General features: G+C 43.4%; 1 protein-coding gene across 4 annotated transcripts; it reads right to left on the bottom strand.

Moving 5' to 3' along the window:
* Positions 1-354: 354 nt before the first annotated feature.
* RPSA (ribosomal protein SA) lies at positions 355-14,292 on the bottom strand. Of its 4 annotated transcripts, none has more exons than XM_081246721.1 (8): positions 14,276-14,292; positions 11,753-11,918; positions 10,722-10,840; positions 5,652-5,696; positions 3,009-3,254; positions 2,067-2,195; positions 1,784-1,949; positions 355-688 (listed from the first exon to the last, which is right to left on the bottom strand). In XM_081246721.1, exons 2-8 carry the CDS (start codon positions 11,883-11,885, stop codon positions 594-596), a joined length of 933 nt encoding a protein of 310 aa, XP_081102847.1. In that variant the 5' UTR covers positions 11,886-11,918; positions 14,276-14,292; the 3' UTR covers positions 355-593. The 4 variants fall into 4 exon arrangements, with proteins under 4 accessions (XP_081102847.1, XP_081102846.1, XP_081102848.1 ...); XM_081246720.1 differs by lacking the exon at positions 14,276-14,292 and adding an exon at positions 13,967-14,253; XM_081246722.1 differs by lacking the exon at positions 14,276-14,292 and adding an exon at positions 13,967-14,253 and having other exon boundaries at positions 356-685.
* Between the last annotated feature and the right edge of the window lie 1,337 nt (positions 14,293-15,629).

Genomic DNA, 15,629 nt, shown 5'->3' with positions numbered 1-15,629 from the left:
AGGTCATGGATGATTCTTTGGGAACATGGCAAGGGGTGAAAAAGCACAAAATAACAGGGAAAAGAAGCAAGTCACACAAGATATGATTCCATTTATAGGAAGCTCAAAAACAAACTAAAGAATTCTTGATTTGATCATCTTACCCTTTCCAAAGGATCGAAGGAGAGAAGCTTGTGACTTCAGAAAGGAGCAGGGAGGGGAACATGAAGACTCTCAGATCTTGGCACCTTCCTACTTGGTAATCTGTGTAATGGCTAGAGGTTTTAACTTGATCCTTATTCTCCAAGAATACAGGTATGTCTTTCATGATCATCTGCATGTATATTTTACTCTTTAAAATTATTTTTAAATTACATACTAACAAAAGGACAATGTGATACATTGCTCTGCATCACAGCTCCAAGATTATCCCCTGCTGAGGACACTTGGGCCCAGAAACATCATCTCTTGCCCAGAGCCACACACTAGGAACGGGCTGAGCAAGGCTTTCATCCCAGGCCTGTCCCATGAACTGAAATAAATGGACACAATTTTTAGAAACTTTATTTTCCATCAACCTATTTCCCATTTTAAGAGTTTGTGGGAGAACAGTTTTAAGACCACTCAGTGGTTGTTCCTACCCACTCGGTGGCCTGAGCAGTGGGAGCTGCAGACCAGTCTTCAGTGGCAGGCTGAGCACTCCAATCTTCTGTTGAGAAAATACCAAAAAAAAAAAAAGCCATCAGCCCCATTCCCATAGTATTTTTGTCACCTCACCACCAGCAGCAATCTGCCTTGCATTCCAACAGATAACACATTTCAAAGGACAAAGACAAAAGACAGAACATTTCAAAAGCACCTGAATTCAACCTGTCAAGTTATTAGCACAGCTATGGCAGAGACAAAAATCCTTTAATGCTAGTATGGGTGTGTATATATATATAGTGTATGTATGTGTGTATATACGTATACATGTACACATGCATACACTAAGTGCCCTACATACCAACCTTCAAGTTACGAACTCTCAAAGAGAAAGTGCATTCGCATGTCCAATCACGTAAGTTAATTCACGTCTGCTGTACACTGTCACGTGCCTGCATCCTCTACAAGTGGTTGTACTTTTGTGTACTGTACAGTACTGTATAGAGCACACACAGTTAGTTATCTTTACTTCAAGCACAGGATGTCCGGAAGCAAGTGTAAAAGCAGTGGTGATGTAGCTGGTACATATAGTACTACCGAGACATCACTGAGTAGGCAGAACTGAATCCAGCAGGGAACCAGACCTGTGCCATCAAGGTCAAGCGTGAGTGAAATTACCCTCCATCTCCGATAGCTGACGACCTTTCACCTCTACCATCTCCCTCCCACCTCCTCTCCCTCCTCCAGTCGGTAACACTTCTTGCCTGTTCAGTCGATGCCAGCCCCTGTATGCCAGCTGTTGTACTGTACTATAAGATTAAAAATGTTTTATTTTGTGTTTTTTTATGTGTTATTTGTGTGAAGTATTATAAGCCTATTACAGTATAGTACTATATAGCCCATTGTGTTAGTTGGGTACCTAGGCTAACTGTGTTGGACTTACGAATGTGCTCTCAGAATGGGAATTCGTTTGCATGTACAGGATTTACTGTATACGTATATATAAACTGTGTGTATATATGCGTGTGTGTGTGTGTATATATATATATAAAGTGTGCATATATATACATATACACACACGCACACATATATATATGTTATACTGGAAACACAGAAGTTCTAAACCACCAGCCTGACGCCCTTGGATCTTGATACGTACCAGTGGGGAACTGCTGAATAGGCACAGAGGGCACCTGCACACCTTCGGACCAGTCCGCCACCTCAGGCTGAGCAGCAGTGAACTCAGGAGCTGGGGCGGTCCATTCGCCCTGAAATTCCTCCTTGGTCACAGCCTTCTCAGCTGCCGCCTGCTCTTCCTTTTCAATCTGGTTTAGAAAAAATTTTTTTCGTTTACAGGGACTGACAGACTTTACTGCCAAGAAGCACAGACTAAAGTGTCTAATTTGTTCATGTTACCACAAGCCTTTGTGGAGGAAGCTCACCTCTTCAGGATCTCTGTAGAAGTAGAGATCAGGCATGACCTCCCATGGGTGTTCACGGGAGATGGTGCCACGCATGCGCAGAACTTCCCGGGCAAGCATCCACCACATCAGACCCACTGAGTGAGCTCCCTGCAGGAGTGCCAGGTTATTATGAAGTGATAGTCGGCGAACCCCAAACAGCAAGCACCTCCCATTCCACCTAACAGCTGGGTCCCTTGGTACCATGTGAACAGACATATCTTAGTTTAAAAGTGTTCATAGTATAGCAGAAACTAACACAACATTGTAAAGCAACTACACTCCAATAAAAATAATAAAAGACTTTACTTATTTAAACAAGATTATTCTGTAACTCTGGTTCTCAACCTTGATTGCCACTGGAATGAATCATGGGGATTAATCAAGAGTCCACTCTAGACAACAAAATGAATTACCTGGGGTCAGTGCCTGAACACTGGTAGTAGGGAGAAAAAAAAAAACCCTCTTTGCCTGATTCTTCTGTGTAACAAGGGTTTTGTGACCAGTAACAACCAGACTAATTTGAACCATATGCAACCCACCTTTTTAGGATCTTACATCAGGATACATCAAGTTAGTCTGAAAACAGAAAGGCCAAGTAATGCCTGAGAGGTCCAGGAGTAAGAAATAACGGAGAAAAGCAGAAGAAAACACAGGCCATTTTTAAAATGTTTTTTCATCTCTCCTTAAAGCTTTCATGTATTAAAATCATACATTTGTAGCAAGTATTACTATCAAACTCCACTCATTGGGCCAGAGACCCTTGTGATGTTAGCGAAAAACTTGCCCCTCATGTAGCACACTACCTACACTTGTGAGTTCATCGGCCAGTGGCCTCAACTCCAAGCTCTAACAATGTGCAGAGGAATGTCTGTCTCTAGAGCACTTATTCTCCAGCTCTAGTTTAGATCATAAAATTGTTACCTTGTTGTTGCATGGGATGGCAATGTCCACATACCGCAGAGGAGAGTCTGTGTTACATAGAGCAATGGTAGGCAGGTTAACGTAAGAGGCCTCTGTGAGAGGCTGGTGGTCAGCCCTGGGATCAGTAACCACCAGAAGTCTTGGCTCCCGGAAGGCTGCCTGGATCTGGTTAGTGAAGGTTCCAGGAGTGAAGCGGCCAGCAATAGGAGTGGCTCCAGTGGCAGCAGCAAACTTCAGCACAGCTCGCTGGAAGAATCAATATTAAGAGTTAACAGTGCTCCAGAGATGGTGCCATCTTGCAGAACTGCAGGAGTTCTGCAATTATACATGGGTCAACACCAAGTTCTGTAATCACATGAAGCAGCCTATCTGGTCAGAACCTCCCAAAACCCCTTACTCAAAAATGAAACCATCAAGTTAAACACTCAAAACATCCAGTAATTCTTCTATATCCTTCACTTATTACATGAAAAATACTTACAAAATTAGAGCCAAAAAACATGCCAAGCACGGCCCCATCCCTAGGCCCTCTGCTGGGGATGCTCTTCCCTCAGGTATCTGAGGCTTACAACTTCCTCACTTCTGCAGGTTCCAGAGCCAACCAGCCTGGTTCAAGTACCAAGTAGGTCACTTACGAGTAACTGGGGCAAGTTACTCACGTGCCTCCAAGTTCCTCATAAAATTGTAAAAATTACATGAATCAATACACACCGCGCAGAACAGTGCCCGGCATCTAGTAAGCACTTCTGTTACCGGTCAGATTTTGTCACAGCCAACCTATACAGAGCAGGAATACACCCACCTTTCTTATCCTCTAACTTCCCCCTACAGAAAGCTTATTTCCTTCATCCCTTCAAAAACAGACTGCTTTTCTGCTATATTCCGAGCACTCAGCAAGCATTGCCTGGACCAATCTAGATACCCAGTAAATTTTCGCTGAGGGAAGCACAGAGTGGTCACTAAGTTCGTTCTACAGCAGTAATTAAAACTGTCAGCCATACATCAAACCACAGAGGTCCAGTCATAAGCCAGCCTCTGGGGAATACCCCATTAACATACATCTGCAGGGGGTTCCAATCAGGATAGTGGAGTAGAATGACGTGGAACTCACCTCCTCCCACAACTACGTCAAAAATACATCTACAAATGTAACAACTGTCACAGAACACCTACTGAACACTGGCAGAAGACTTCAAACACCTGAAAGGGCAAGAAAGATCTCCACATAACTGGGTTGGACAAAAGGAAAAAAAAGAGGAAGCAGGATGGGACCTGTGCCCCGGGAGGGAGGTGAAGAAGAGGAAAGGCTCCCAACACCCTGGGAAGCCCCCTCAACGGCGGGGAGATCAACTGGGACAGAAAGGGAGCTCCTAAGGCTCAGAGGAGAGCACAACTGGCTTGTGGTGGGCATAACAGAGAGACCTGCACACCCCAGCCTGAGATGCGTGTCCGTTAGTACAGGTGGGGGCTGGGTGCTGGTTTAGAGGACAGATCCAGAGAGATGACTGGTTGGCTTTGCAGAGACAGCCTGAAGGGGCTGGAGAGTGGCACAGCCGCAACCAGGAGTGTTTGTGGAAAAAGGCCGGGCCCACCACAAAAGGGAAGTGCCATTGTTAAGTGGCACGCGAAAGGAGAAGTGGGGTCGCCAGTGCAGCCTCTTTCTCCACTCACCAGCCCCAGCGCCAACAGCCGGCTCAGTGGACCCAGGAGCAGACGCCAGCAAGTTGCCCAGGAACAGAGGCAGGGCTGAAACTGCAGCCTAGCCCCAGGGGCCACGCAACTTAGGAAGCAGGCTGAAATCTCTCCCCACGGCTACACGAGCTGTGGATTTACACATCTGCCACCAGCTTTGTAAACTCAGCTCCTGCAGGACATCCAAATGGACGAGTGTTCCTGCAACTGGGACGGGTCTTTTTTTTTTTTTTTTAATTAGTTTCTGCTTTATAACAAAGTGAATCAGTCATACATATACATCTGTTCCTACATCCTTTCCCTCATGCATCTCCCTCCCTCCCACCCTCCCCATCCCACCCCTCCAGGCGGTCACAAAGCACCGAGCTGATCTCCCTGTGCTCTGCGGCCGCTTCCCATTATCTATCTACCTTACGTTTGGTAGTGTATATATGTCCATGCCTCTCTTTCGCTTTGTCACAGCTTACCCTTCCCCCTCCCCTGGGACGGGTCTTGCCTAAGCAGCTGTGAGCTTTGTGGGCACGGGCACACGGGGGCTGGGCCAGGGTCTGAGCTGCCTCCATAGCTCCTACAGGGGGTCCAGGTGTGCGACTACTGCTGTCCTAGCACCTGACTTCAGTGGATCTGCGCGGGTGGCCTTGTGAAAACAACACCTGAAGGACACCAGGGCTGACTGCCAGCATTCCCTGGTTTACGATGGGGCCGAGGGCAGTGCCAACAGCACAACGGGTGACAGGTGGCACCACAGAGCACACTCGCCAGTGAAGAGCTCCTGCAGAGAAAGACGCAGTGGCTCCTCTCCCAGTGGAAATGCTCCAATCCAGCCTACCTTACGCCGCAGCTCAGCTCTGGGGGCTTCTACTCTATAATAACAACTAGGGAGCATACCCTGCCTCTGACAGGGTAGAGGCAACCACAGAGTAAACAACATCCAGTATAGGCTCTACTCACCGCACCAGTCACACCTCCTGTCAAGGGGATGATGGCCACCATACACTGAGGAAAGAGGCAGCAAGCATCCACAGTACAAACAGCCCTCGCACCAAAAATGTTAAACCCAAAGAGGCTATGCAGTGACATTCCCACATAAAAATAGCCCTCCAAGGGACCTCCCTGGTAGTGCGGTGGTTAAGAATCCACCTTCCAATGCAGGGGACGTGGATTCGATGCCTGGTGAGGGAACTAGATCGATCCCACTTGCATGCCATAACTAAGAGTTCGCACGCCACAACTAAGACCAAGGGCAACCACAATAAAATAAGTTAAAAAAAAAAAAAAAAAAGCCCTCCAACACCACAGTAGATAACTTCCTCAACTCATAGAGCAAGAGAAATATAAGTAAAATGAAGAGACAGAAGAACCACTCCCAATTAAAAGATCAAGAGAATTCCCCTGAAAGAACAAACAATGAAAATGACCTGAGTCTAACAGACATCGAGTTAAAAAAGGAAATAATGAAATACTGAACAAATTGAGAAAGACTATCAACAGAAATGCAGATTACTGTGAAAAGGAACTACAAATTATTAAGAACCACAAAAAATCAGAAAATTCATTTGCAGGGACAAAAGCTGAACTAAAGGCAATGAATAGCAGAATGAATAATGCAGAAGAACGTTATCTGGAAGACAGTGATCTATCTTCAGAAGAAAGTGATTTGCAAGATAGAATGGAAATCACCCAATGAGAACAGCAGACAGAAAGCCAAATGAAAAATGAAAGCAATATAAGGGACCTATGGGATAATATAAAGCATTCCAATCTACACATAATAGGGATCCCAGAAGGAGAAGAGAAAGGGGATTGAAAATGTATTTGAAGAAATTATGGCTGAACACTTCCCAAACCTAAAGAAAGAAACTGATATCCAGGTACAGGAAGCACAGAGCACCCCAAACAAGATAAACCAAAACAGACCTACACCAAGACATAATTAAAATGCACCCCCCCAGGGCTTCCCTGGTGGCGCAGTGCTTTAGAGTCCGCCTGCTGATGCAGGGGACACGGGTTTGTGCCCCAGTCCGGGAGGATCCCACATGCTGCGGAGCGGCTGGGCCCGTGAGCCATAGCCGCTGAGCCTGCGCGCCCAGAGCCTGTGCTCCGCAATGGGAGAGGCCACAGCAGTGAGAGGCCCGCGTACCGCAAAAAAAAAAAAAAAAAAAAAAAAACCCCAAAAGGATTCTAAAGACAGCAAGAGAAAAACAAAGAGTTAATTACAAGGGAACCCCCATAAGGCTTTCAGCTGATTGTAGGCCATAAGGGAGTGGCAACATATATTCGAAGTCCTGAAAGGGAAAAACCTGCAACTCTACCCAGCAAGATTATCATTTGGAACAGGAGAATTTCCTCAGACAAGCAAAAAAAAAAGAATACAGCAATACTAAACCTACCCTAAAGTAAATACTGAGAGGTCTTCTCTAAATAGAAAAGAAGAATCCATAGGAAAGGGAAAAAAAAATCAGTTGGAAAGTAAATCACTTAAATAAGCCAGTAAACAGATTTTAAAAAGAAATCAAAAAATTTCTCTTAAAGCGATGATAACCACTTAAAGCAAAAGGATAAACATGAAGACGTAAAAGAGGACATCAAAATCACAAAATGTGGGGGATGAAAGAAAATGTGGATTTTTTTTTCTTCTAGAAAGTGAGCCTGTATGACTACCAGTCTAAGTCAAGTTGATATAGGAAGGGGTTAACATATTTGAAAAACCACAAATCAAAAACACAATAGATTCACAAAAACCAAGAAAACAAAAGCACAATACAAAAGAAAATCATCAAACCACAAAAGGAAAAACAAAAAGAAAGAGACAAAGAAGAAATATAAAGTCAACAGGAAAACAATGTTTAAAATAGCAATAAAATTACCTTAAATGTCAATGGACTAAACGTTCCATCAAAAGACAGAACAGCAGATTAGATTAAAAAAAAAGAGCCTACAATATGCTGCCTACAAGAGACACACTTTAGGGCAAATGACACACGCAGACTGCAAGTGAGGAGATGGAAAGAGATATTGCATGCAAACGGAAATGACAACAAAGTGCGGGTCGCAATACTCATCAGACAAAACAGACTAAAAAAAAAAGGCTACAAAGAAAGATAAAGCACACATATGGTAAAAGGATCAATAAAAGGAGAGGACACTATACTCTTCATCAACATGTGCCCAAATACATAAAACAAATACAGACATAAAGGGAGAAACTGACAGGAATACACTAATAATAGGAGACTTTAACACCCCACTCATATCAATGGACATATCTGGGAGAGAGAAAATCAATAAGGCAACAGAGATCCTAAATGATACAATAGACTTAAGACATTTTCAGGACATTAGAGCCAAAAAAGCAGAATATACATTCAACTGCACATGTAACATTCTCTGAGATTGACCACATACTAGGGCATAAAATAAGCCTCAACAAATTTAAGAGCACAGACATTATTCCAAGCATCTTTTCTGACCACAACTGCATGAAACTAGAATCAACCACCAAAAAAGAAACAAGAAAAAAACAACTGCATGGGAGACTAAACAACACGCTGCTAAGAAGAAACCAGTGGGTCAACAATGGAATCCAAGAAATTAAAAAATAACTTGAGGTAAATGACAATGAAAACACAAAATCTATGTGATACAGCAAAAGCAGTTCTTAGAGGGAAGTTCACAGCGATACAGGCCTTTAAGAAACCAGAAAAATCTCAAGTCAGCAGAAGGAAGGAGACAGATCAGAGAGGAGGGACTTCTCTGGTGGTACAGTGGTTAAGACTTGCACTCCCAGTGCAGGGGGTCAGTTTGATCCCTGGTCAGGGAACTAGATCCCACATGTGTGTCACAACTAAGGAGCCCATGAGCCGCAATTAAGCTCATGTGCCACAAGTAAGGAGCTGGTGAGCCACAACTAAGACCCAGCACGACCAAATAAATAAATATAAAAAAAAAAAAGATCAGAGAAGAAACAGATATTAAAATAAAACCAAGATCTGTTAAGGGTAAACAAAATTGACAAACCTCTGGCCAGGATCACCAACAAGAGAGAAGACCCAAATAAAATAAGAAATGAAAGAGGAGAAACCACAACTGATACCATTACAAACAAGTATATGCCCAAAAAAAACACATTATGAACAATTATATGCCAACAAACTCGACAAACTAGAAGAAACGGACATCTTTCTAGAAACATAAAGCCCACCGGAACCAAATCAAGAAACAGACAACTTGAACAGCCTAATTACTAGAAATGAAACAAAATGTGTAATTAAAAAGCTCCCTTCAAACAAAAGTCCAGGACCAGATGGCTTCATAGGCGAATTCTACCAAATATACAAAGAACTGGGAGAAAATATTTGCACATGATGTGTCCAACAAGGGCTTAATTTCCAAAATATACCAACAGCTCATACATTTCAATAACAAAAAAACAAACAACTGAACTGGGCAAAAGACATAAATAGACATTTGTCCAAAGAACTACAGATGGCCAATAAGCACATGAAAAGATGCTCAACATTGCTAATTATTAGAGAAATTCAAATCACTACTACAATGAGGTACCACCTCACACTGGTCAGAATGGCCATCATCAGAAAGTCTACCAGTAATAAATGCTGGAGAGAATAAGGAGAAAAGAATACCCTCTAATCCTGTTAGTGGGAACATAAACTGGTGCAGCCAGTATGGAAAACAGTATGGAGGTTCCTCAAAAAACTAGAGCTGCCATATGACCCAGCAGTTCCACTCCTGTGCAGAGACCCGGACAAAACCGTAATTCGAAGATTCAGGCACCTGAATGTTCACAGGAGCGCTATTTACAATAGCCAAGACATGGGAACAACTGAAATGTCCATAGACAGATGAATGGATAAAGACGATGTGGCGGGTATGAACAGCGGGAATACTACTCAGCCATTAAAAAGAATGAAATAATGCCATCTGTAGCAACATGGATGGACCTAGAGATTATCACACTAAGTAAGATAGAAAGACAAACATCGTATGACTTCACTTAAATGTGGAATTTAAAATACAATACAAATGAACATATCCATGAAAGAGAAAAATAGAACAGACTTGTAGTTGCCAAGGGGGATAAGGGATGGGGGAGGGAAGGATTGGGAGTCTGGGATTAGCAGATGCAAACTATGCTATATAGGATGGATAAACAAGGCCTTACTGTATAGCACAGGGAACTATATTCAATATCCTGTGATAAACCATAATGGAAAAAAATATGAAAAAAGAATATATGTATATGTAATGGAGTCACTTTGCTGTATAGCATAAATTAACACAACACTGTAAATCAAATACTATACAATAAAAAATTTTTTAAATGAAATTCAAAAAGAGCATCTTACTATCAATACATAATTTAAAAACTGTCAAAATCCAAGTCAAATTTTTTAAAATTAGAAACAGGGTGAATGAAATCCTTTTAAGAGCTTTAATGCTTTTATAAAGCACGTTTTTAAAAAATCCATTAGTTTTCTCAGCAGAAAAAAGAAATAATTATCAAGATAGAAATGGGACAAAAAAGACTGAAGTTTTACCTTACTTGCCATTAAAAAATATTAAGCTATTTTTTATTCATTTAAGCTGGCAAAGATTACTCTTGCTTATGAGGCAAAGACTGGGGGCACCCTACCCTCAGAAGACCTTCCTGAAATATTCTCAAGTTGACATTTAATTTTTTTAACCCAGTATTGCATCATTTTAAATATAAAAAGCTCACTGCAGAAAAATGTGGTGAGCCACTTTAATAGGGTTATTTTTCTATATTTAGTGGCACAAGAAAACACACAATGACATGAAAACATGAACCTTGACATACTGTCAGGTGCAAAGTGATAAATACACTGAAATGGTTGAATTTTGGCAACTCCTCTGACTCAGGGCAATTTCAAATGATTTCTGAACAGTGAAATTACGGGTTATTTTTTTCTTATGCTTTTCTATACATCCCAAAACATCTTTAGGTTCTATAACAAAAACCAAGCATATTGTTCCACAAACCTGGCCAGTATTCCTGGAGGATATGACACTGACATCAGCTGGGTTTTCAATGGCAACAATGGCACGAGCTGCCAACAGAAGCTTCTCCCAGGTTCTCTTCAGATTTATGATGTAGATGCCTAGACACAAGGTTTTGTTAACAACTAGCCAAGCTTTAAAAGTTAACATTCTTCTAAAAAGCTGAATGCATGTGGCAGCGAGTACTATCAAACTCCAGTCATAGAGGCAAGCTCTACTGGTGTTAGCGAAAATCCTGCCATTAATATAGCACACTTCCGACACTCAGAAGTTCATTGGCCAACACTGGCCTCCGCCCTGAGCTTTAATAGTGTGCAGCCTTGATTCAGTAGGCAAAGTGCACCTTCTCCCTACTCTTCCCCTGTACTAACCTGCCCTCAGGCCCCCCATGCAGAATCCAACAAGGTCTTACCTACTTCTGGCCTCTTACCACTCTTTTCCTCTTATCTTCTGCCTTGATGTCAGATTCATCCCCAACTCCTTTAAACCCTGCCACTCACACACACAATTCCTTCAGTGGTTCTAAGCTGAAGAACTTAATGCCTTCCATATTCTCATCACAACCTACATTCCCTTTTCTGATACATTCAAACAAGCCAAATTCCCATCTGTGGCTTTTCCTCTCAGAATTCAGCTTTACAAACCTGTATCAGTAGCCACAAAATATAAGGCACCATGGGAGATAAATTATTAGAAACTAAGCTGATGAAATTCCTCTTTATGTTTACATCATGCTGCTTTATGGCCCAAACCAGGTCACATAAGCTAGCAATAGCCACTCTTCCACTGGAGTCCAGAAACCTTTCCTTCCAAAAACAACCACAGCACTTTTACTCAGTTTTAAAGCTTCTTACCCATCTAAAGATCTAGTTTCATCTGTTACTTAGTGAGAGCCCTCCAAGGCTGATATTTTAGAAGTCACTTCATCAGCACTATCCGTCAGAACAGAAGCATCAAAATTTGTCCTTATAGCTGGGATGACCAAGAAAAAGAACCCTAAAGCAATGACTGACCATCACTTTTCCTTTTGTAGATGTACTGTTCCATTTGGAAGTCAAGGTTGGTGCCACCTAAGTGGGTTCCTGCTGCAAGGAATTTGAGGACATCCTCCTCCTTCATTTGCAGGACATCAAGGGCTCCGGACATTGTTAACGTTTCCCTTTAAGTTACGACGGGAACCTGAAAAACAATAGTTAACAAAAGTCCTTTACACTCCAGTGACAAGTGGGATGAGGTAACGGGTGCATCTCCTCTTGAGAGTCAAATGACTCAATGTTTAAATCTAACCATCTTGACAGATGAACGGATAAAGATGTGGTACATATATACAATGGAATACTATTCAGCCGTTAAAAATAAAGAATGCCATGTGTAGCAACATGGATCCAACTAGAGATTATCATAGTAAGTAAATCAGAAAGAGAAAGACAAATACCATGTTATCACTTACATGATCTAAAATATGACACAAATGAACTTATCTATGAAACAGAAAACAGGACAGAACAGACTTGGTGGTTGTCACAGGGGAGGGGTGGAGTGGGAAGTTGGGATTAGCAGATGTAAACTTTTATATACAGAATGAATAAACATGGTCCTCTTCTATAGCACAGAGACCTATATTCAACACCCTATGATAAACCATAATGGAAAAGAATGTTAAAGACGAATGTATACATATGTATAACCTAATCACTTTGCTGTATAGCAGAAATTAACACACTGTAAATCAACTATACTTCAATAAAAAATATTGATAAGGCTTCCCTGGTGGCGCAGTGGTTGGGAGTCCACCTGCCGATGCAGGGGACACAGGTTCGTGCCCCGGTCCGGGAAGATCCCACATGCCGCGGAGCGGCTGGGCCCGTGAGCCATGGCCGCTGAGCCTGCGCGTCCGGAGCCTGTGCTCCGCAACGGGAGAGGCCACACAGTGAGAGGCCCACTTACCACAAGAAAAGAAAAAAAAATATTGATAAACTTTAAATATACAATCTAACCACAGACCACACCTCCTAGTGTCAGGCATTGGGCTTAGTCTAGTGGGATGAGACACATGAACACCTTGTAAAATTGCTGGAAATCCTGCTAAAGAGTATTATGGAGAGGGACAAAACACCCAGATAATGAAACTAAACGAAAATAGTGAACTGAGACTTAATACTTCTCAAGGTACGCAGGACTTAGACGTGGAACAGCAGCCATGTTCTAGACTATTCTAAAGCTGAGCAAAGGTGGTGAAGTTTATTTTCAAGCCGACTGAAGCTGGGAGATTTGGCATTACTTCTCCCTGCGATTACAACTAGTTTTCCTCAAAATCAGGCAGGAAAGACAGGGTTGGACCCAAGAACAGCCTCCTCAAACAGACATCAGGCAAAAAGCAAAGCCACCTCCTGTTTTGCACTTAATGAGACCATGAAGCATGAAGGAATGGCGTCAGCAACAAGAACGTAAATTAGACTTTGATTAAACTCTGTGACACCTTGAGAGGGAACCCTGACCATAAAACCCAGAGAGCTTGGCCGAGCACACAGGCTGCAGGTGACTGCTGTACAACCTCACACGCCTGGCGCTCGACTAGCAAGGGAAAATGGCTCTTAGAGCGCAGGTGGGGTGGCTTCTGGAGGCGGACGGGGAAGAGCAAAAACTTATATAACAGGTGAAATCAAAATCCCACTCCGATTCTCCCAACAATGAGTATTCCGACCCTAAACAAAGAAATATGCGCCCATTCAAGGAATTAAAGTGAAATAAAAGGCGGGGGGGGGGGTATCAGAAAAACCCCTCGGTGCGCTCCTCCCTCGTGAGGACGCCCGCATTCTTCTCCGAGTGCGTACTTTCGCTTCTGCCCCTTCATAAATTGCTTCGTTTCTCTCTACACCTCAGTCTCTTTTTTTTTTTTTTTTGGTAATTAAAAAAAAATTTTTTAACACCGCGAGGCATGCGGGATCTTAAGTTCCCCGACCTGGTATCGAACCCGGGGCCCCTGCAGTGTAACAGCGGAGTCTTAACCACTGGATCGCCGGGGAAGTCCCTGTAGATGCCTTTCTTTGCGTCCCCTGTCCGAAATCTTTTGGACAAGTAGAATAAGAACCTGGACCTTTAATTTAGCCTGTCCGGCATCAAAAACCTCGCCAAGAACCTTAACTCTTGAACGGAATACCACGAACGGGGAAAACAGACCAATCCAACCGACTGGAGAAAACTGGAGCCCAGGTCTCTGGGTTTACCGCCGACTGTCGGGACCCGAGACTGTAGCGCGCTGCGCAGGCCGGTCTCTTTGCACCCCCAGCCACCCGCACTCCAACTCGGGCCCTCCGCCGCTGGAGCGCGACCTCCGCCGGCTCCCGGGGCCTTGTGGGAACGCGTGGGCCCGAGCCCGGCCACGTGCAGGCCGCCAGATCCGAGGGGGAGTGCGCCGAGCCGAAGACAGACGCGCCCCACCTGCGGGCTTCCACCCAGGTGCTCGCAACACTCGTCCCGGCAGGAAGCTCGTCCTGGTGGCCCTGAGGTACGCCCGGACGCCACAGGCTACTCACCCAGAACAAAGCCGTATGGACCCCTAACTGGCACGGAAAGAACGCGCGGGCGGAAATGACGTCCTTATATAGTCCGCCTCCAGCCAATGACAACGAAAGGCGAGCGGAAGCGCTAGCAAGGCGGGCGTCGTTGGGGCGAGTCTTCCTCCGGAAGGCGGGCTGCGGCGCTGGCGCGGACGCTAGCGAATGGCGGAAAGGGGCGGGCCGGTTGGAACACGCAGTTTGCGACCAGGGACGCGGGCCGGAAGTCAGCCCAGGCAGTCAGCCAGTCCGCCCGTATGGATTCGAGGTCTCGCCCAGCCTTTTGTACCTATCAACTTGAGCGGGTCCTTCACCTAAGCTGCAGTTTCCTTACATGGGAAGGGGTGTTGAACACAAGCCTGTATTGGATAAACAAAAGCTGGAGAAATTACTTTGCGTTTTTGGAGGACAAGTTAGCAGTGTGTAATTCAGATTTTTAAAAAGTTATCTTACGGGAAGTTTCCCGGAAAAAAAAAATAAAATGAAGACTGCACAGGTGGTTTGCATGAGAATTTTTCTCGTAGGAGAAAAATTGCATTATCCATTACTAGTTAATATTTATTCCGCCCAATACTATGCAGCCGTTAAAAAATAATTAAAATACAAAAAGGAGTTGCAGGATGAGGGCGATTATTTTTAAAAATTGAAGCCCTAGGCATTAAATGATTGTAAACAAATAACCAATAGCCAGATTATTAGTTATACAGTAGGTTTCAAGCCTGGCTGCGCTTAGAATCACTTGGAGAGCTTTTAAACATATGCCCAACTCCAAAAGAATCTAGATAATTTTAATGTGCAGCCATGGTGAGAACTACGGATATACAAGTAGAGAAACTGGATAGGTTTTTGGCCTCACTTTTTTAGTGTTTCTTGAAATTTTCTATGAGGAACACAGGTTTTTAAACTGAAACAAAACAAACCCCACTGCATTTAAATAAAGAGCTGACATACAAGGAAAGGAGTAAATTTAGTCATGGCTTTAAGCATCCTTAGAAACTGCTGAAAATATCTGTAGACATTTTGGCTCACACACACAAAAAAAGACTTAAAAAGAATGGCTGGCTTTTAGGGACAGTGTTCTATCACTGCAGGACTTCTCTGGAGGGCATTCTGGGGCACTCCCAAACTATCTCAGCAGCTCTCTCCCCTGTGCACCACAGAATCTCCAGAATACTTCCATTATGACAACTAGGAAATGGTACTGTAATTACATTTAGGTTTTGTTTCTCCACAAAATATTTTTTTCCCGCAAAATAACTTTGTCCTTGAGACGTGATCTGCATAATGAAAATATTCGGCAAGGAAGTGAGTTAACTCCAAAGGTGAAAACGTG

The sequence above is a fragment of the Mesoplodon bidens genome (genome assembly GCF_964165515.1).
Source record: "Mesoplodon bidens genome assembly, chromosome: 10".
Classification (NCBI taxonomy): domain Eukaryota; kingdom Metazoa; phylum Chordata; class Mammalia; order Artiodactyla; family Ziphiidae; genus Mesoplodon; species Mesoplodon bidens.
Note: the sequence above shows the minus strand (reverse complement) of the source record. Positions and strands in the feature narration are given on the sequence as shown.

Bases quoted from the DNA above. Each gene is read 5' to 3' on its own strand.
- RPSA (XM_081246721.1), bottom strand. From the start codon at position 11,885: ATGTCCGGAGCCCTTGATGTCCTGCAAATGAAGGAGGAGGATGTCCTC. The intron at 3,255-5,651 runs GTGAGTAGAGCC...TGATTCTTCCAG, and splicing joins CAGGAGGTGTGACTGGTGCG to CGAGCTGTGCTGAAGTTTGC. The intron at 1,950-2,066 runs GTGAGCTTCCTC...TTTCTAAACCAG, and splicing joins TCTACAGAGATCCTGAAGAG to ATTGAAAAGGAAGAGCAGGC.